Below are 20624 nucleotides of genomic sequence, written 5' to 3'. Positions count from 1 at the left end.
CAGGCTCTACTTTAGGGACTAAATGCACATAGTTGCGCTCCAAAATGGCTCTTGGTGACAAACTCATGAAAAATACGACAAACAGAGTGGATGAGAGCATTTTAACACGTTTCAGCTAAAACTAACCTGTTATTTTTGTTTTTGCCAAAACCTTTTTTTTCTGTTCAGGTTTATTCATTGTGTTGACCACATTCTTTGAAAGAAAATGCACCAAGACCTACTCTACTTGCTCTCTGTGCAGATAACTTTAGAGTCAGATATTTTTTCCACGAACAAACAAGCTAAGGGGAACGAGGGAACTTGAGTAAAGACTTACATGAATCGATTAGCCAGGAACGAGCAGCTACTGTTAGCAACACGTTAGCTTTAGCACAGTTTACGGTGTCCAATTCTAAGAAAAGTAGCTGCTTAAAATTATGAAAAACGTTTTAAAATAAAATATCCCAAATTAATGCTTTAAAATGTCATGTTTTTATTTTTATTTCTGTGGAGATTTCAAAATAAAAGTCTCAAGCTGCTTTTTAGGCCGTGCTTTAATTAAATGTCCTATTTTCAAAATAAAAACCTAACTTCAAACCTTTTAATTTTTTAACCTCTATGAGTTGCTTGAAATGATCATTTTTACAAACCTCAGCTATCTTCTTTGATTTTTTTTTTCGTTACACCTCTTAGCAGCAACCAACAAAGGCTTGCAGCAGCAGCATATTCAATTTTTTTCTATAACTTGCATAGTCAATTTTTTATTTTGTGTAATGTGTATGTCCCTTTAAAAATCAGTAGAAGTCAGTTTGTTGTTTGTGCTTCATGCTCCAGAACCAAGCATACCTCTATGAGGCATACAAGCCTCAGAACTCCGCTCAATATTGCATTTATAGTGGTTATTTTAAGTATAAATAACCGCGTGGAGAAGGTTGCTAAAAAAAAAATAATAAAAATACATCTTGCTCAGCATTTGTGTGACGGGTCTTAGCCATAATTGATTTAGCAGGAAGAACTTATTTTCACATTTCCCTAAGCTTCCATGGCACAACTGGAATGAGGTTCTGGAGAAAAAGGTGCTGCTAACCCATTTCTTACATTAAAAGCAAACAGCGCCCCCTGGCGTTCCCCTCTATCAGATAGCTGATGAGACAACTCACTCATCGACCCTCTTAATGAGTCTTTCGGTTGTGACAGAGTTGAAGAGCTAGTTGCACTCCGTATGGAGCCTCAAAGGATTTAAGTGCTGGAGAAAATAGATTTATTTGATGTTATGCTGTCAATGTCAGGAAATGTTTCCTTCCTTTTTTTTTAAAAAAAAACCCTCTAAATCCACCAGCACAAGCAATAACATTTGATGTCAGTATTTTAATTCCATTACTGTACTCTACACACTGTTGTCAATATTACACTTTAACTCCATCATCCACCTCCATGCTGAAAATTGGACTATTTGGTTGGTGAGAGGTTCCAAGGCAAAAAAAAAAAAAAAAAAAAATAGTAAGACAACTGGGATTTATCTTTTTAATGGTTTGTTTGACACTGTCATCAAACCCATCACACACACAAGATTTGAAATGTTTTATTTTTCATAGAATTCTGGACAACCAAGTGTGTAAATAAAAATAAAAAAAGAAAAGAAAACCAACAGCAAAAGTGAAATTTCATTCACTCTTTTTTTTTCTTTAAAAAAATATCAGCCTTTCCCCTTGTTCACAAACCGTTTCCAAACTGGGACAAACAGAACATGATTAATTCGGAGAAGCTGGAAGGCCATTAACATTTGTTGGCAAATATAAATATAGTGGTTTGAACAGGGTCTCAAATAGCTCACATGGAAAGAGTGTACAGACAGTTTACACGACAGTAGGACACTCAACCCTGCCTGTATCAATTTTTATTAATGTAGAAAACCAGGATCCTTATTTTCTGCTTTAAATCAATGCATTTATGACAAGGAAATATATACATTCAGCCAGCACTTAGTCTCTGGTGTATGGTGTTTGTGTTGCCTCTTGAATCATGTTGATTGTCTATTCAGGGGCATAATTGTGAGAATATGAATAGTCTGTGTAATAATTTGGTGGCCCACCCCTGCCTGCTGGGTAACCCCAAGAGCAGGGTCCACCTCCAGTCCCACCGCCTCGTTCGTGCCCTCGCCCAGGCCGAGGCCATAGTCCTACAGGTGGGACTCCTCTCCCTCGATAATTTCCTAAAGAACCCGGGCCCATAGCACCCATCATTGGCCTGTGATCCATATGTGGAGGCATGCAACCTATACTGCCATAGCCCACACCAGACATTGGATGTGGAGGCAGCTTAGGTCTGAGTACAGAGCCCCCCCTTGTGGGTACTGTGGGAATACCCACAGATGCACCGAGGCCGTCAGCGCAATTCACCTGAGTCCTGACCCCCTGACTACAAGGGGTGCTGCCTATAACGGCTTCTCCAGTCTTAGCGAGCCCACTGGGATCCACTGGGGCAGGTGGGACCACGCCCGGGTTGCTTGCATTGTCACAGGCTGTGGTCCCTGCAGTCCCCCATACCCCGTCCCCAGGTCCACTGAGTGTCCTGTCCGGTTGATTGGGGGTCCCACTAGCATTCTTAGGAGTCCCAGCCATGAAACCTGGCTGAGTTGCATCATTATGGTCTGTAAAGGAAGGGACTGTGGTGGTGAGGGGAGAGGTCCCAGCAGCTCCCGCTCCTCCAGCGTCCGAGCTATATCCATGACCCAGCATCATGAGGTGAGGGGGAGGGGGAGGCTTGACCTCCAAGGGGAGGGAGGCCAGGTTAGCTAGAGGTCCTGCTGCGGGCATGACAGGCGGTGTTGGGGCTCCGGAAGAAACTGTGGTTGGAGGTTCCTGTGTGCCGCTGCAGGGGGAGGCGGGATAGGCTGGGGAGGCCGTGTAGCTAGAGGAACCCGTATATGATGACCACGAGGCCGAAGGGCACAGGAAGCTCTGGTGGGGATTCACAGGGAAACCTCCCGGTGACAAGCTGCCAATGTCTGAAGAGCCCATGCCTATCTGGTTCGTGGCTTTGAACTGAGAGATGGCTGTTTTGAAAGCACTGTAGTTAGACAGTGTAGGCGTCGTCTCAGGGGTGGTCTGCTGGTCTGGGAGCGGAGGACGAAACTCGTTCTCTGGCGGGGGTGGCTGCGGAGGCTTCTTTGCAACTTGCTGCTTTTGCTCTGGAGGATCTAATATGGTTGGTGGCTCGCCATCATCAGAGTCTAATGACATGTCCTCTTCTTCCACACACTCATCATTCACTACTGGGAGACCAGGAGAGGGCAGAGAGAGGGAGAGGGAGACAGAGAGAGTGAAAGTGGGAGAGTAATGGAAAAGTGGAAAGGAAGATATAATCAACAAATGTGTTATGGCTGCATTAACAACAGTGCTTTAAAAAACTGTCTGGCAGAACATAAATCTTTAACTGGTGAGATGGCTGGAGAAAAAGGCAATTTAGCAAAACAATGAGATTATACAGAAAACATGAACTCTGCTGTTTCTGTGTTCTGCGCCCTTTTTGATGCTACCCACCAGTAGAAGGAGGTGTAGGAAGCTCGTTCTGATTAATGGATCCGATGAGACTGTGGAAACCGCTCATAACATCGTCGATGCTCGCTATCACAATTCCGTTTCTGGAGTACTGCAGGAACATCTCAAACGGTCTCTCTGTAAAAATGAGCGTTTTCAGTGAGTAAAAGACACTTTCTAACACAACAGTAATACAATCTTAACGAGGCATGTGGAAATGGTGATTTTTGTGTCTGTGTGTGTGGGGGGGGGGGTTGAAGTGAGATTACCTGTGAGGAAGATGAGGTGTCGTTGTTGTGTGTGCTGAGCTTGGAGTTTGATGAGGCAGTCCAGATCTGGAGCCTGCCGCGACTGCGTGTCACACTCGTGATACGGGAGGAACTCCACTAAATGCTTTTTCTGATAGGCTGTCAGAAGATTCAGCAGCCCCATGGCATTAGTGTTTAACCTTTAAGAAACAACAGCAAAAGCAGATCCATACAGAGGTCAGTTAAAACCAGTATGGGCAAACATTTTGATGTGGATACAGCTATTATGGCTAATCTCTTACTGAGATACTGACCTCCCAAGCTCTTTAAGTTTCTTCTGGGACTTGCAGTGAACCTTCCACTGCCAGGGGTGTTCAGGGGTGCTCTGTTCCTCCAGGAACTTCAGCAGTCCCTGCAAACGATCTGGACAAAACACACAATACAAATTCAACACGCAATACAAGCATTAGTCGAGTAATATTTGTTTGGACCTTGTACAGTCCACACAAAGAAAAACACGACTTACCCTGCGTGATAAGATCAGGGTTGAGGACAAACTCATCAGACACCATGAAGCCGCCAGATACAAAGAGCTCATTGTAAGTGTGGTTCTTGACATCGTCCAGACTGTCCACTCCAGCAAAGCTCACTGAAGGCAACTTTTTCAAAGACACCAGAGCCGGGATCTGCATAATAAAGGAAAGAGTGAGTTTTTGTTTAATTCCCCAAACATTAAGTTGTTTTTATAGTTTCCAGATTAAACATCTTTTCACTTGAAATATAAGGTCCAGCATTTAAATCGTTTAGCATCAGGGAAGTGTCTGACTAGTCCCAAACTGATTCTTCAGAATCACTGAGACCCAAAACAACAGACAGCCAGTGTTATTAAGAACCATTTACAGCATTAATAAGAACAAGATGGTATAAAGTGTAGGCGATTTTAAATGTTTTCCAGCCAGCCATCTCCAACTCAACAGAGCAATTGGCGCCAATATTTTTTGATCTGTTAGCAACTGGCCTGAGATTTTCTCAAGGAGGGACACTACTAAACAAACAAAAAAAAAAACCACCCAAAACTTAAAAGCTGAGTGAGTTTTTATAGATATGTATATGTAGGAGACCTGGTGCTGTTTTAAAGGAAAAGGGTGCTCACTGCGAATACTGATCCTCAGTTATTTGGTAGTTTTGTTTACTGCACTGTGTGAAGTAAATTAAAGTGAAATAATTCATGATAATATTTTAAAAGCATCCTCGCTTTGCTATTGGCGCTAAAACCTTTCCGCAGCACTATAATTAAATAGAACGTGTAAATAACAGGCAACAAGACGAAAAACAGCACTCTGCGGGAGATGTAAAACTTCCCATTATTTATGTTTTATTGCTACCTGCCTCAGCGGGTGCTGATTCATCCAAACTACAATCTGGATGTGAGCGACTGGAGGGAGGATAACGGGCGGCGATTGTACCTTATGCACATGTGCTGCGATGTCCTCATTCCGAATGATGATGAGGAGCTTATCCAAACTGCTGCTGTTTTCCAAAAATGTCTGCGGGCTGCACTCGCTGTTGCCAAGACTTTTCAAGTACTCCTTTGTGACAGACAGGAGAGGATGCAATTGTTAGAGACAGACAGATGAATGTGTCTTCTTCTTTTACACATGCGAGTACTGACTGACTGACAGATACAGAAAGAGCTGAACACTAAGACATGAACCCACAGTGACAAAGAGAAGCTAGTGCAGCCTTGCACATTCCCACAATGACCTGTATTTGCACTCATGGTATGCATCCCCTCTGAAGAATAAACATGAGCTCTCTGGTTCCAGTAAAAGAAAAAAAATAGTAATGAAGAAAGTGAAAAAGAAAACATGTAAAATGGGCAGTAAAAACACCATTACTGCTGCAACCAATTACGATTTTCATTGCTGAATTCTTACAATTTTCTCCAAAATATTAGTTTTAGCCATAAAAACCTGAAAAAGTGCGTTTCCATCTTTTTTAATGAGCCCACACTGCTTGCAGTTTGCTTGTTATATGTCTGATTCACACTCCAGCAGCTAATGATATCTGAATACTATTACACACGACAATGAAAACAGCAAATGCCTTTTTCTGAAAACATTTGGCATTTTTGAGTAAAAAAAACTAAACTTTTTGTTCATTATCAAATCATCAAGTAACCGCTGGAGCTCTGTGTAACATTGTTAAGTAGTTCTTCCTAAATGGTAACACTTTAGATGTCAACTAGGGGTGTTAAGGATTGAGGACAGTGTGCACTCATTAGTTAATGACTACTCACAAGTCATTAGCCAATGAGCAAACCCTGGATATCCTCCTTCTTGACCCTAATAATGACCATAATTTATAAAATGACATGACCTGGAAATCATGCCTGAACAGATAAACCCATCTGAGTTCACAGAGCAATGTAGCCAAGAGCTATTTTCCCATTGACTTCTACACAGCATGTAATCTTTTAGCAGTCAGAAGAATTGCCCTCTGCTGGTCATTAAAGAAAATGCATGTTTAAAGCACTGATGTTTGCTGACCTGGAAATGACATCCATCTTTTTATATTATGACTGATGATGATGACTGTGACATTTAAGCAGTGAAATATTGGAAATCCTAGACTTGTATAGAAAATAACTATGCCACTGTTTTTGTTTTAAACCTTTGCAGATTTACAGACTCTTTCCACCTCTTATTTATATTTTGAGATGCCCCCAAAACAGATGCAAAAACAAAAAACAAACAAAAAAACAGAAGTTAAATAAGATTATTTCTGCTTTTATCTTTCAACTCAATTTCCTCAGCGTCATTTTTATTACTGTCTGTCTTTTTACTGACTGACTGTATTGTAGCTGCAATAGGTTCAGCTGCAATGAATTATTTATAGAATCCTGTGGTTAATCAATAATCTTTACAAACATAATGACATAATGCATTGCACCTTGATCTCCTTGCAGACAGCGCTCTCCTCCCCCTCGTCTCCAGAATAGATGTAAAATTTAACTGTATTCTTGGTAACGTCCTTAAAAATCTCCACCAGGCTGCTGAAAACTTCGGGTTTCAATTGACCAATCAGGCTGCCGGCTAGCAGGCCAGGCCCACTGCCAGAAGCTGCGCCTGGGTTTTGTGAGTTCTGCTCCGGAGACTCCGCTGTGACTTGAGAAGGAGAGTAGACCTCTCCCCCCATCTCTGCTGACGGGGCTTCCGATTTAATCTTAGTGGATGTCATCTCTTTGATGGCGCTTGTTTTACTGCTCTGTGAGGAGGCAGTGCTCTTTGACAGGGAGGGCTCTGCTTTCGTTTTGGTGGTCGGGATGGGAGCAGGGGGTGGGGTAGTAAGATTAGATGTTGTCAATGGGGGAGGTGGAGAAGTGACCTTGGAAGGAGCAGGTGGGGCTGGGATCAACTTGTCCATCTTCTCACACAGCGCTTTGACATGCCCCTGAATGGGGACAGGGGAGACGTAGGGCACAACGAAGTGTGAGAAGCAGCTGCTGGGCACCCAGCAGTGGCGAGGAGGCAACCGCGGGGGCAGCTGCGAGGTATAGTTGATGTGTTGTGTGTGCATGATATTTTTAATGTCAGAAGAGAGACTATGAATTTCCTGATTTAGTATTGTGTCCAAGCTGATGGAGGGCCTGAATGGAACTTCCTCTACAGCAGGTAGCGTGGGTTTAGGCATCTTTTTTACTTCCACAACGGCAGGCGTTTTGGGCTCTGGGTCAATGTCTGCCGCTGGCGCAGCCACTGGTACAGGCTTTGGCTCAGGCTTCAGCTCGGACTTCAGTTCGGGTTTCAATTCAGGCTTCAGCTCAGGCTTCGGCTCGGACTTCAGCTCGAGTTTTGGCTCGGGCTTCGGCTCGGGCTTCTGCTCATTAAATGGCTGCGCTTTGTCTGAGGAAGCCAGATATGAAATTAGTCACGGTGATGCCTTGTTAGCACAAACATGCCTCAAAGATTGATGACTGTGTGAACTCATTGCTTTCAGGTACCTTCGTTGGCGGGGATATCCCAGGTTGGGTTTTCTGTTGTGCGTCTTTGCTCTGGTGGGGAGCCCGGGCTGAATGGACTACCTGGGCTACAGTCCATGTCCTCCTGCACAGAGAGAACACACCAGTAGATATTTTTAAGTACAATAAAATACTTATTCATCTTTGGATAGGAAAAAAATATTCCAAAATAACAACCATATCAGCTGTTTACATCTCACCTCGGCGTAGTTTGTTTGTGACGGAGGCTCGTTTTGTTTCCTATGGTCCGGGTCGTGGTAAACGGGTTCCCCCCTTCCTGAACCTGTTGATGGTTCACCGTGGTTCGAGTCTGCAGACACTGAACCCTGAGCCACAGCTTTATTGAGTGTGGCCAGGAGGATCTTGAGAAGGCGTTGGGTCTCGCTGACGGCTGAGGTATTGGTGTTGCCACGGGCCCTTAGGTCGGTGTCATAGATCCCCATGCTCTCCATCACTGCTGTCAGATTTTCGTTCTGCCCACCCTCATCCACAAGGTCGTCCCCTTGTGCACCTAGTGGGACACAAGTAAGGCAGATAAGTTAGCAGTAGTACACGTTTTGAAACTGCAATACAGATGTGCCAAAATAAACTTGAGGTTATTCGGAAACCCTCTCATCATTTCATCACATAGGTTATTTTTCAGCTTTAGGATGTTCTTCTCAGTATGCACAGACATTCAAACAGCCCCCTGGGTTAGCGACAAAAAGACATGCATCTTGAAATGAACCTGTTTAAAAATGTATTTAAGTTATTCAATTTCTGAGAACTAATCAGTCTGTGTTGTGAAACTAATAAAATATTCATTCATTCAATTTGCTGTGACTTAAATTCTACGACTGAAATCCTGCTCCACGGGTGATTGCAGCGCGCCTCACCTCTGCTGGGTTCCCCGTTGCTCAGCTGATCTGTGCGTTGATGTTTGTTCGCACCTCCTCTCTCGTCCCCTTCAAATTTCCTTTTCAGACTGTTGGCATCCCAGGCGCCGTCCTCCCCCCGGTCCTTCCCGGGATCCTTCACGAGTGCCTTCTTATGAAGCTGAATCAGCTTAAGCAGCTGTTTCATTTTGTCTTTATCGTACTCGTTCTGGGACAGCCGCAACCTCTGCGGCTGAGGCTGGGACTCATCGTGGGGCTTGTGTTGCATCTGGGCTCCGTTTGAATGGGCCACCCCTGGCCTCCGTCTACTACTGCTACTGCTACTAATACTACTGCCGCCGCTGCTGCTGTCAGTCGGCGGTTTTTCCTGGGCTGGCCTTTCTGAAGGCGCCCTCTCCTGGGACAGCCTTTCTGAGGGTCTCTCTGCTCTGTCCGAGCCCCTGTCCGAGCCGCCCCAGTCAGAAACAGGGCTGTATTCCACTGGGGCTGGAGCGGGTGTGGGTACGGGTGCAGGGTTCCGTATTCGTTCAATGATGTCCTTTGCCTTGTTCAGAGGTAAAATATAGTTTGCGGGGTTGTGAACGTACGATCGCAGCACAGCATCCATGTTACATTTGGGTCTGGGTGCTGTGACGGGGTTCGTCCTTTCATTTACATTATATTTGTAGTCGGGTAGAATGAATGGACGCACTGTGCCCGAATCCATACGAGTTAGGTAATCGGTGGCCTGACGCTCCACCCCAGAGCTCAGGTCCTTGCCTGGGTTTGGGCGCAACTTGAACAGGCCGTAGTGCACTGCGGGGATGAAAGACTCCATGGATGACAAGAAAGCCGGCTGAGGCTCCACCGTCAGCGGCTCTGGCTCGAACAGCCTCGATGCTAAGAATGAGGGGGGGGAAAAAACCCACATCACAATCGTGTAAAAACCGGCATGACAAAGATAACAGCGATAAACAAAAATGAAATATTCTTTAGCTTTGCACGGAGATGCTGGCACTCGGGATCAGTCAGAAAATGCATGTCGAGAATACGACTTACAGTACTTGACGATCATCCTTGGCTCCTGAAAGATGAATAATGCTTGCAGGTTCTTCTCTACCCGCCCCCGCCGCTCTAGAAAACAAACAGAGAACCTTTTTAAAACCAAACTCTCACCGGAGGCAACAAGTAGGTGTTTAACTCACACAACAGAGAATTACAAGAGGAGAGTGGCAGATAAAGCTTTCTGGCACCTTTGGACTCAATCATCTGAGCTGAGGACAACAGGAAGAGAAAGCCTTTATCAAATAAGGACTTCACCAGCACCTGAAGAAGAAAAGCAAAAGCTGCAGTCAGAACACCAGGGAATAGATGATTATCGCATAATGGGAGCAATCATATTACCAGTCTGTTTCTGGACAGGATTTCATTTGCTCAGTGTGTAAATGAGTGCTAAACTGACAGGTTTATGCGATTTGTTTAAAATTACTGAACAAAATAGAACAGGATTAGCACGGCAGCTTAACAGATGACATCCCTACACTGTTTTCTAAGCAATGAGAAAATGGAACTGTTTATGAAACGAGATCCTCCTTAATTATATCAAACAAATGCACAGAAATGCAAAGTTGTCAAAACAGAAAGGAGCATTTTATTTACCTGAATATTGTACAACCTGAGAATGTTGTGTTTATTTTGCTGAGTGAACCTGGATAAACTGCAGGTGTGTGACTCACCATCCGGTCTCTCTCCAGTTTGTTGACCAGAGCGGCCAAGCTGCCGCTGGTTGGTTTGCCTTTCCCGTCCACCACCTCAAACAGGCTGCAGGACATCCCACACTTCATAACTGCAGACAGAAATAAGCAGGCGGGAATGCGTTACTCAACATGTAATCATTTATGACACACACACACAAAAGCTACTTTACTGAGACAGCCGGGCTTCATGATGCATGAATGCTTTTAGAAAAGCTTCACAGAATTTCAAGTAATACACAACCGCCCACATGCCAGGGGCCATTATGATCATTATGAGAGAAAAAAAAAAGGGAGAAACAAATGTGTGTTCTGGACTAACCTTCCCGTGAGACGCTGTAGGTATCCCAGGAAAAGAGCACTGAGGGAATCTTTCGCTTCACCTGCTCTAGCTGCATGCCCCGATTCACCTCCAACTTCTCAGGCCTGCACCGGGACACATGTTACATTATTAAAAAACATAAAACAACAAAAACAACAAAACAGGACATTGTAGCTTTTTCTCCTCTCCTACAAATTATGCAAAGAGTTAAAGTTCAGCACATAAAAAACCTTGTGTAGCAAAGAGTGTCCTTAATGATTAACAAAGAAAAGTCCAGTAGCACTGTAGACCTTTTGTTAAGACTTGCATGAGAGGGGAAAAAGTTTACTCACAGTTTGAAAGGAAGGTAAGGACGCAGGGAGGATCGTAAACAGATGGGGAACAACTCCTGGCCCTTGTTCACTAGTGGACCACTCCACACAGTGTAGCAGCTCTTCCCTGCAACAGGCAGAGGTCAAACATCAGACATTCTTCCTGGGACTAGCGTGAGCTGGATAACTGAGAACCTACACAGACATCAGGCATGATACTTCATAACTTTTTGTAACTGCTGCTTCATTTCAAGACACATTTGGTGTCTTAAAAGCTAGCAGCAAGACACATGAACCATACATCTTATAGCCCCACTTCAGTATTTGTTTATCTAGCCTAAGTCATGTCATAGCACATAATAGATTTTTCTCTTATTGCACAGACCCACATCATATATTATCAAGTTTACACACACGTGGCACTATTTTAACACAACACAAAAGAAGCCAATTTCTTTGATTACATTTAAGAAAAGCTTAAATACCATTACCTTTACTTCCTTCTGAGGAAATAGTGTTAAACCTGTTAAAGAGCAAAACATAGAGGCTGTTTACAAACTCAGCGGAGATGTAATACTTTTTTTTTTTTTTTTTTTAAACTTCAACGGCCTAGAAATGCTTTCTGGGTTTTACCATTTCCTGCGGGATTACGTACCTGTGTGCAGCCATAGGAGTTGCTGCAGCTTCCTTGCCTTTGTACTGAAAGGAAACCACAGCGTAGGGGCACACGTGCCTGGGCCGCGCTTTGATCTCATCAAATGCAAACTCAAAAAAATATTGCTGCAACACACAAATGAAGATGGATTGAAACACAGCACTAGATCCCAACAACAATTGTGCAAGATTACACAGGAAGAACCCAGCTACCCACTACGAGCAAGCATTTGCTGAGAGTGGGGAGGAAGAACTTTCTTTTAACAGGAAGGGACCTTTTAGAGCAGCGGTCCCCAACCCCTGGGCCTCGGACCGGTACGTGAGTCGTTTGGTACCGGGCCGCGAGAGTTGAGGCTCAGGTACGAAATGTATGGTTTTCAAGGTTTTTATCGGTTTTCAGCGTTATTTTGTTATTGTTTTTATCGTTAACTCGGTTTTCCTGGGTCTTTTCATGTGTGTTATGAATAAATCTTCTTTTTTTCAGTACCGGTACTAGTTTTATTTTGTTGTATTTATCCGCGACACCTTAAAGGCCGGTCCGTGAAAATATTGTTGGGCATAAACCGGTCCGTGGCGCAAAAAAGTTTGGGGACCGCTGTTTTAGAGAACACCAGATTAAATAAACAGGGTAATAAAGAGGAACCAGCACTTACCTGCGTGAGCTCAAAAGCCCTGTAAGACAGCAGAGATGTAACCCTGTTGGCACTTTTGGACAAGTGACAGTCAAACTTGGGTGAAGATTCGATTGCATTCTTCGGCGTGTTCTCGTGGATGTGCTTTATTCGTCCCTGAGAGACAAAATGCAACTACTGACTCAAAGTCCAAATGGAAACAGAGAACTGTCAAAGCTCTAATGCAAAAAACAGATAAGGTATTCATACCCTCATAACTTTAAAAATGATCATGTCTCCAAACGCGCCCACTTCAAAAGGATTGATTTGTAACAAATCTGAATATTTGGAGAGGTAAACACCTACAAGGATTACAAAAAACAAATTAAGGGAAAACATTTGTAATAGGCTACGTTTATGTCAATTACTTGCTGACGCTTGTTAATATTACTGAAAAACGATGTATCCGAAAACAAAGTACGTAATAAACATTGGACTAATATATTATTGCATATGTAAGAGCCATTACCTTAGACTTCAGAGGCAATTGTAAAATGCTTGTGAAACTTGCAAATAAGTAAAATAAAAAGGAATTTGACTATTTATTCTGCAAAGCCCATTTTCATATAACAGCAACATGGGAGCACCCAGCTTACCCACTGATGGATTTCCTAGTGTATTAATCTTACAGTGTCCAACTGATAAACCCTTCTCACAGATCCACTGGAGCTGGAAAACACAGAACAGGCAAAGCTCAGAAGCAAGTCAAAAACCTCCGCGCCTTCCCAATTTGTCAATATCCTTCTGCATATATGAGTGAGATTTTGCCAGCAGGCCAACCTTGGATTTGTCTGGGAAAAGGAAGCAGTACGACTCAGCGAGTTCTTGTTCGGTCCGGCCCTCTTGCTTCATCTCTCTCCGCTTTTCTATGAACTGACGAAGAAAAGGCGAGCAGACAGTAAATTAGACATGGGGGCAACCTTGCAATATTTAACATTTCTTCAGCACAGTTATTTAAATTGCCTGCCATTTCATCCAGAAACTTGACGACTGACCTCCTTCTCCAGCAGCTCATTGTGAATTAGCCTGGCCTTGCAGTAGGTGAAGGTTCCTCGCGATGATGCGTCCAGGTAAAACGAGGAGATGATCTTCACGAGGTCCTCAAACTCCCGGCTCTCGGGGGGGAGAAACTGGTACAAGCCTGCACACAGAGAAGCGAATCAGCGGATTAGCGTTTCCCATCTGCACTTTGCAGGACTGAGCGATTGAGCAGAGGACGATCCCTTCGAAAAGTCACATTTTAAACTGAAATTTAACCTGCAGGAGGCAGCCACACCAAACTGATAACCAACCATTTCCCTCATTTAAAAGACAACCTCGCCGTATGACTTAAGTCTAAAGCATACGGTTCCTTCTTAGGCTTTAGCTGAATATGAATGTCACATGTTATCATTTGAAATATTAAATATACAAAATAACCAAGGACATTCGATGTTGCACATAACACCAGTGCTTTTTTTTAACAATCCTGGCAGCTACACTGACACAGTGGATGAAGTCTAGTACCTGCATTTATTTACATAAGGTTTATCAAGTGAATCCAAACTCATGCAAAGAAGTGAAACCATGACTAGCAGACAACCTGAATGAAATGTCAACAGCCTGTGTGATAACAGATAGTAAACCTCTCCACTGTCAGCCAAGATGACCAAAAGGCTGGAGACGGGGTACTGGGGCAGCCCAGTGTACCTCATTGCTGTTAGGAAACTAACACACTTTATAAATTACTTATGCAACCTATAGTGCCACTTCAACAGGACTTTGCATATATCCAAATAACAGATGCTCCACAGCATAGTTGTGGACAATGTAACCAACAGTGCCCATCCACCTTTCTGCAAGAAGGAAGGGGAAGGGCGGGTGTAACGTAGGTAGGTGGATGCACAGAGTAATGCTCTCAGGGGTACTCAGGTGAAGTGCAAAACTGATGCTCTGAAATGCCAGCGACATCAAGCTGGGTTAAGGGGTGGGCAGCCCCACCAAATGAACCATGGTGCTATGAAAACACTCCGGGATGGACGTGTGGGGTAGATAAATCCGTGCCCTTCACTGAGGTCAAAGAGACACCCACATGTTGTCAGGTGATGACTGCAAACCACTCATGACTCCTGCTGTATTACTCAGCAGCACTACGGTGCCGGGTAGGGATGAGGAAACGGAACAAGGTGTGCTTTCAGATGGCCAGTCTTTCAAAGTGGCGCCTTCGCTGCACCGTTGCTGCCCGCTGCTTAACTTGGACTACCACAGCTAGCGGCATGCCTGCAAACAAACGCTACGCCAACCGACATTATTCGCCTGCTCAAACTGCAGCATGGTAATCTAGTCCGAAGCCGAAATGTTCGCAAACCTTCAGCTAAACCAATAAAACTGGCGAAAGCAGGTAGCTAGCTAGCAGGCTAGCAACATGCAGCAGCAGAATTATGAAAGACAGGACAGGCTCTGTTCAAAATAGCTGCGATATGGCACCACCTTTCCGTTCGCGTATCTTCCTCGGGATTTGGAAATTTCTCCGTGGCAGCTCATCGGTCGATCTCTGGGCAGGCAGAGGAGAACTGCTGAAGCTCCGAGCGTCCGCCTGCATGCTCCTCCGCCGCTCAGGGGCTTCTTGTTCGGGCATTACACTATCTCCACATCCAGGCTGATCGCCATTTTGGTTGGCTGTGGCCGAGGTGGCGGCTGAATTCTTCTGGGGTTCGCCACCTTTCGGGTGGAGATCCGTCTTCTCGGTATACTCTGAGTCCCTTTTTCCCACCGCGCTGGGGTTCAGGGCCATTTTCGGGCACCGTGCACGTATTAAAGACAATGTAGCTCTGACGATTACGGCGCCGCTGTACACACACACTCTCCTCCTCACCCAGCCTCCGCCATTGTGAAAATGACGTACACGGTCTTCTCCACCACTGCAAAACGCTGCCGTCACTGTTTACATACGAGGGAATCCGCGCCACCCAGCGACCGATAGGCGTACTGCAACACATGACGCGGTGACCGTCCGTCTGATTGGCTGTGTGTGGAGGGAACAGGGTGGCAAAAGTGAAACTATTTCTCACATTAAATAACATTAGGTGAGAAAAAGAAAGAGGATGTGAAACACCGCTTTGGAGCTGTGAAAGCCCTGACAGTGTGACTTATGCAAACCGATTCTCTTGCCCATTTCTTTTCTTTTCTGTTTTTAAGCCTATTTGTTTTTTTGCATTTTTGCTACAAAAGCCGAAGTATCTGGTAATATATAAGTACTGGCTCTGCTATGTATTAAAACCTTGTGTAGAAGTAAATACAGAGCAATCACGCTTGTAATACCCCATTCTACCACTAGATGGTAGCAGAGAGGCTGTGATTTTCATATGTGTATCGGTAATACACTTACCTTCATACATGACTCAATAAACGTAAACCTCTACAGTAAGTAAAATCGATATTTAAAGGGTATTATTATTATTATTATTATTATTATTATTATTATTATTATTATTATTATTATTATTATGCTGCTCCTTTTTGGAGTCGCCATAGTGGATCACACCAACCCTCTGCTTGTCCTCCTTCACTGCATCCATGACCCTTCTCTGCAGTCTTCCTCTTTGACTTCTGGCTGGATGCTAACATATTCAGATTCCTTTGTCCAGTGTATCCACTATCCTTCCTCTGCACATGTACAAACAATGTCACCCTTTGAAAATTTGTGTCCAAACCGCTCGACCTGAGCTGTCACTCTGATATACTAATTCCTAATCTTGTACTAATCCTGGTCATTCCCATCAAAAATTTTAGACTCTGCCACCTCCATTTGGCCTGTGTTTTTGTCACTGTCTCCACCATTTATCTCGCACTCTTGCTGCTATCCTTCTGTCACAAATCAGCCCTGACACTCATCTCCACCCTACCTACACTTCACCTCTTTTGTGTTCTGCCTGTTGCTTTGGATGGTTGACTTCAGGTGTTTAAACTCATCTAACCTTAACTACCTCTACTTCTGGCATCTTCATCATTTCACCTATCTCCCTCTCATGTAGACGCATGTACTCCGTCTTGCTTCTACTGACTTTCATTCATCCTCTGTCCAGCGCATATTCCACCTCTGCAGGTTCTCTTCCACCAGCTCCCTCCTCGCACTACAGATCGCCACGTCATCTGCAAACAAACTGTTACCCACCAATGTCCCGCTGCTCTCATATATACGTCTCTGATAGATATTTAAAAGGTGAATACAATTTATGTTCACATTTTTTGACTGTATAAGTAATGTAATTTTAATCACACATAATAATAATAAAGCAGGAAGCTTTCTATAAAAGAGTGACATCTTTGATATCTATAAATATGTTTTCATCAGGGGATAATCATACTGCCCCTGTTGTAAATGTCAAACTCCTTGTAACGTAGATAATCTTTCAGCCTGGGAGGAAGAGGAAGGAAGTTGATAAAAGCTGGTGCTCTCAAACGCAGGCGTCTAAGGTGCTCCCTTATCCGCAGGCGACACAGGTGCTTCAGGCTCCGCACATTTCCTGTCAGACAAAAAAAGTCAGCAACTACAGATGAAGCGCACATTTTTGCTGACAACAGGTAGTGAGCAGTTCATACTTTGAATGTGGCAGATTTCTGGCCACTGTTTCTGCTCCTGCAGTGTGTCCTTTAGTTTGGTGCAGAAGGAGACGTGGTCAGTGTAGTCAAGCATGATGCGCACCACCTGGGCAGATAAGTGCTTCAGCCAGGACACTGTTATCACCTCACAGAACTAGAAAGGAACAGAGAGATGTGACAGTCAATCTGAAACTTTGTAGAATAGCATTACTCCATTGCACTTCACGTGTTCCACTCTTTATAATTTTTTTTAGCATAAACATGGCCTCACCACCATGTCTTTAATGACTGACGTCGTCCAAGCAGCGTAATCATGGGAACTGTCACCATATGGACAGTCAAAGCAGCGCTTCACGTCATAACCATGGTTCAGGATCATTCTCAGCATAACCTCATCTTTTAAGGCATACTGCAGCGCTGAGGGGAAATGAGTGGTGTTGACACGGGAGTAGTAGTTGACATTTGCCCCATACTTCAGCAAGATGTTGATCAGTTCATAATTGCCCTGTCTCAGAGCCACCTGTAGACAGTTGATGGGATCCTGGTTCACGAGAGCCCCGGCCTCTAACAGTAAGCGGGTGCACTGGAGGTCATTGTTGGACACAGCAAAAAACAGGGCAGACTTGCGGTCATCATCATAGTTGCGGCGGATCCTTGGGTGCAGCATGAAGTTTGGATCGTAGCCAGCTTTGAGCAGTATCTCCACACACTGGGCGTGTCCCCCAGCAGCTGCAGAATGGAGAGGACTCATCCCACTTTCCTTTACAGCATGCAGCTTCGTCACTGGAATGAGGTGTTCCAGTGCTCTGTAACAAACAACAACAACAAAAAATCTTTATGTGAGAACATGATATTGGTTGAAACCCTATTTAAAAATTTAGGAAAATAAGTATAGATAATGCTCACAGTCTGTGTCCATGGTATGCCACTCGATGAATTGGCAGGTGCCCACTATAAAGGGGTACGTTTGGATCTGCACCGTGTTCCAGCAGCAAGGAGATTATGTCAGGATTTCCTGATGCCGCTGCATCAAACAAAATCGTACCTGACTCCGATTCACACCACACCTGTGCACCTAAAAAATGAATTAAAGCACTATGAGAACACGCATTTACTTATATACATAAGTAAAAGCAAAAAGAGGTTAAATCACTACATTTACCTTTCTGCAACAGAACCTCCACCACATTTAGATGTCCATTCTGTGCAGCCAGAGCCAGTGGAGTTTTCATTTTAACGTCACATGCATTTGGATTAGCACCAGACTCTAAGAGCAGATACACAAAATTCTCCAAGCCTAAAAACGCGGACTCATGTAGAGCTGTCCTGTTCAGTGGTCCGGTTTGGTCTATTTTGGCATTGTAACGAAGCAACAGCGTGGCCAAATCATACTGATCATTTAGAAGAGCTGTGAGCAAAAGGAGCAGGAGAGAAAAGGATGAGAAAGTGTCACACATGTTGAGGTATCTCTAAAATAAAATGTGTTTGAAGTTAGATGAACATAGCGCGAGATACCTGCTACTAATGGAGAATCCTGCTCGTCATTCTGGAGATCTGGGTTGCTACCATTCTGTAACAGGAATGTAGCATTCTCTCTGAGCCCGTGGACCACAGCTAAAAACAGTGGCGTCTCACCCTTCAGAGTGCGACACTGGGCTGCACCCGGGGGTGATGCTGGAACCCAAACACCCAGGAACCGATCAACACCTCAGGGTTGAAATGAACAAGCCTGTGCCGGTCAAAAGTTACAGCTACATTTACCTGAAAAGATAATCTCTAGCACCTTCTTATTCTGCTGTGCCGCAGCCTCGTGCAGCGGGATCCATCCTCGTGTATCAACTCTGGACAGAGTCTCCGGTTGGGCTGCAAGTCTGTTCAGGGCATTCTCATCACCTGAATATGAAGACGGGACTTATCAGATCTTTGAGAAAGATTCAGAATTGTCTGAATCAGCGCTGAGGTTAAAGGTCATCAGCTTACCCTCCTTAATTGCTTTAAAAATCTCATCAGGGTCTTCACAAGGTTTCAGATCACTATTTAAAGTTATTGCACAGAATAAGGATTCACTTAAACAAACAACACATTCATAATATAGATACTTATATTTGAATGCTGGGTGAGTAGATAGAAACCTTGGATTTAATCCTTTTAGCTTTCTATACTGAATTAGACTTTGTTCAATAATATATTGCGTTGCCTCATCTTCATCCAAGTCTTCCTCTGATTGATAAAAGTCATCTTCTGTTTCCATGCTCATCTGACAAGTGTAAAAAGAGCCAGTGCAGAAGGGGTTACTCTGAGGAGGCACAGCTATAAGGTAAACAAGAGCATTAAATCACACACCACTCACAGTCCTGAATAACAACTGCAACACAGTGCAGCTAAGCAGGAAATGTGGCAGTCAGTCTCATTGTTTTTACTTTACTGACACCATAATACATGCGGGATATTGGATCTAATGACTTTAATTGGACTTATTGTCCCAATTTTTAGTCTAATAACTCTCAATGTCAAAAGCAAATCTCCATTTGAGAAGCTGCAGGGTTTTTTTTTTTCAGCATCGCCAAAACAAACAAATGGAGATTCACAAATGACTCCAGTGGACATTTCTTAAAAAGAATATATAAAGCAGCAGAGGAAATGCTGTTACGAGAGCAGAGATTGCAACACGACACAAAGTTATAGCATGGAAATTCAAATGCCACATGTATTACAACAGCTTGTATAATATGACAGCGTGGCATTCAAGCTCCACACTAGTCAAGTTTTTAACCAAATTAAATGTTTTTCATCGTGTGGTGTTTACCTTCAGTCAAAAAGCTGCTCTCTGTGTAGTTTTAACACCAGTATAGCCAGGGGGCTCCTTAGCAGCCACACATACTGGGGTTATTTATATCCTGCCATCCCTCTCTCTCTCTCACACACACACTATAAATATCAGATCACAAGGTCTTCACAGCCAGTTTCTAGTTTGACCCACTAAGCAACTGCAACAACTGCCATCATTCAACTCATAAGCAATCGTATTCATAATGCATAATCTAATATTCAAACACAAACTTCACTTTGGAAGTTAACCCCCTCCATAAAATATGTAAAATACAATTTTTCAGATTTAACAAGATTGTTTTCTTTGTGGATAACACACTGCTAAATTCAATTATATTTAATCTCTTATGATTCACCCTAAAATACTTTTATTTTCTACTTGTTATTGCTGCTGCACATTAATAGCTTATAGTCTATAGATTGTATCAGCTCACACTGAGGGAAAAGGTGGCAAACAGGTTACTAAGAAGGCAAATGAGCAGCGCGAAAAAGGACAAAAGGTTTATAATAAGGTATCCGTCTAGACAGCAAAACTAGTTTGGAAGCTGAGGCTCTCCGTCAGTAGGTTTTCTAAGTATAATCCATGTTTTTATCTTTAGAGTGATCATTTTATTGGGCTTGTGTCCACCTTAGTATTACAGCACATGAAAAAAGTCACTCCAAGGAGACACATGGCTAAATGCCCACTGTAAAAACTGTAAAGGTATAACTGCAATGATATACCGTATAGGTGTAACTATCCTTTAAGCGTTCGAAGAATGTTTGCGATGTTCTTGGCTTATTCTTGTGTACTGCAGTCAAACGTTGTATTAAGTAAAATAAGAACCTACATGAAATATATTTTTAAAATGTGAGCCAAAT

The 20624-nt window shown here is 43.6% G+C and overlaps 2 protein-coding genes across 5 annotated transcripts; both read right to left on the bottom strand.

The window, feature by feature from the left end:
- Positions 1–1494: 1494 nt before the first annotated feature.
- On the bottom strand, positions 1495–15243 carry tasorb (transcription activation suppressor b). 2 transcript variants are annotated; one of them, XM_006796358.3, is made up of 23 exons: positions 14823–15243; positions 13349–13494; positions 13134–13226; positions 12950–13022; positions 12564–12655; positions 12336–12470; positions 11684–11808; positions 11520–11551; positions 11050–11155; positions 10718–10821; positions 10378–10487; positions 9895–9967; positions 9701–9775; positions 8663–9541; positions 7988–8298; positions 7770–7872; positions 6719–7671; positions 5233–5355; positions 4293–4452; positions 4081–4189; positions 3788–3966; positions 3522–3656; positions 1495–3253 (listed from the first exon to the last, which is right to left on the bottom strand). In XM_006796358.3, exons 1-23 carry the CDS (start codon positions 15124–15126, stop codon positions 2013–2015), a joined length of 5661 nt encoding a protein of 1886 aa, XP_006796421.2. In that variant the 5' UTR covers positions 15127–15243; the 3' UTR covers positions 1495–2012. The 2 variants fall into 2 exon arrangements, with proteins under 2 accessions (XP_006796421.2, XP_035766065.2); XM_035910172.2 differs by having other exon boundaries at positions 1495–3250.
- Positions 15244–16331: 1088 nt separating this feature from the next.
- Positions 16332–19847, bottom strand: asb14b (ankyrin repeat and SOCS box containing 14b). Of its 3 annotated transcripts, XM_006796356.3 has the most exons (10): positions 19741–19847; positions 19067–19244; positions 18915–18967; positions 18696–18827; positions 18450–18608; positions 18097–18342; positions 17841–18009; positions 17206–17740; positions 16935–17088; positions 16332–16858 (listed from the first exon to the last, which is right to left on the bottom strand). In XM_006796356.3, exons 2-10 carry the CDS (start codon positions 19189–19191, stop codon positions 16683–16685), a joined length of 1749 nt encoding a protein of 582 aa, XP_006796419.2. In that variant the 5' UTR covers positions 19192–19244; positions 19741–19847; the 3' UTR covers positions 16332–16682. The 3 variants fall into 3 exon arrangements, with proteins under 3 accessions (XP_006796419.2, XP_087689495.1, XP_087689496.1); XM_087833369.1 differs by having other exon boundaries at positions 18915–19244; XM_087833370.1 differs by having other exon boundaries at positions 18915–19191.
- Positions 19848–20624: the final 777 nt, after the last annotated feature.

This window comes from Neolamprologus brichardi, chromosome 20 (assembly GCF_056152115.1).
Source record: "Neolamprologus brichardi isolate AB-2024 chromosome 20, ASM5615211v1, whole genome shotgun sequence".
Taxonomy (NCBI): domain Eukaryota; kingdom Metazoa; phylum Chordata; class Actinopteri; order Cichliformes; family Cichlidae; genus Neolamprologus; species Neolamprologus brichardi.
Note: the sequence above shows the minus strand (reverse complement) of the source record. Positions and strands in the feature narration are given on the sequence as shown.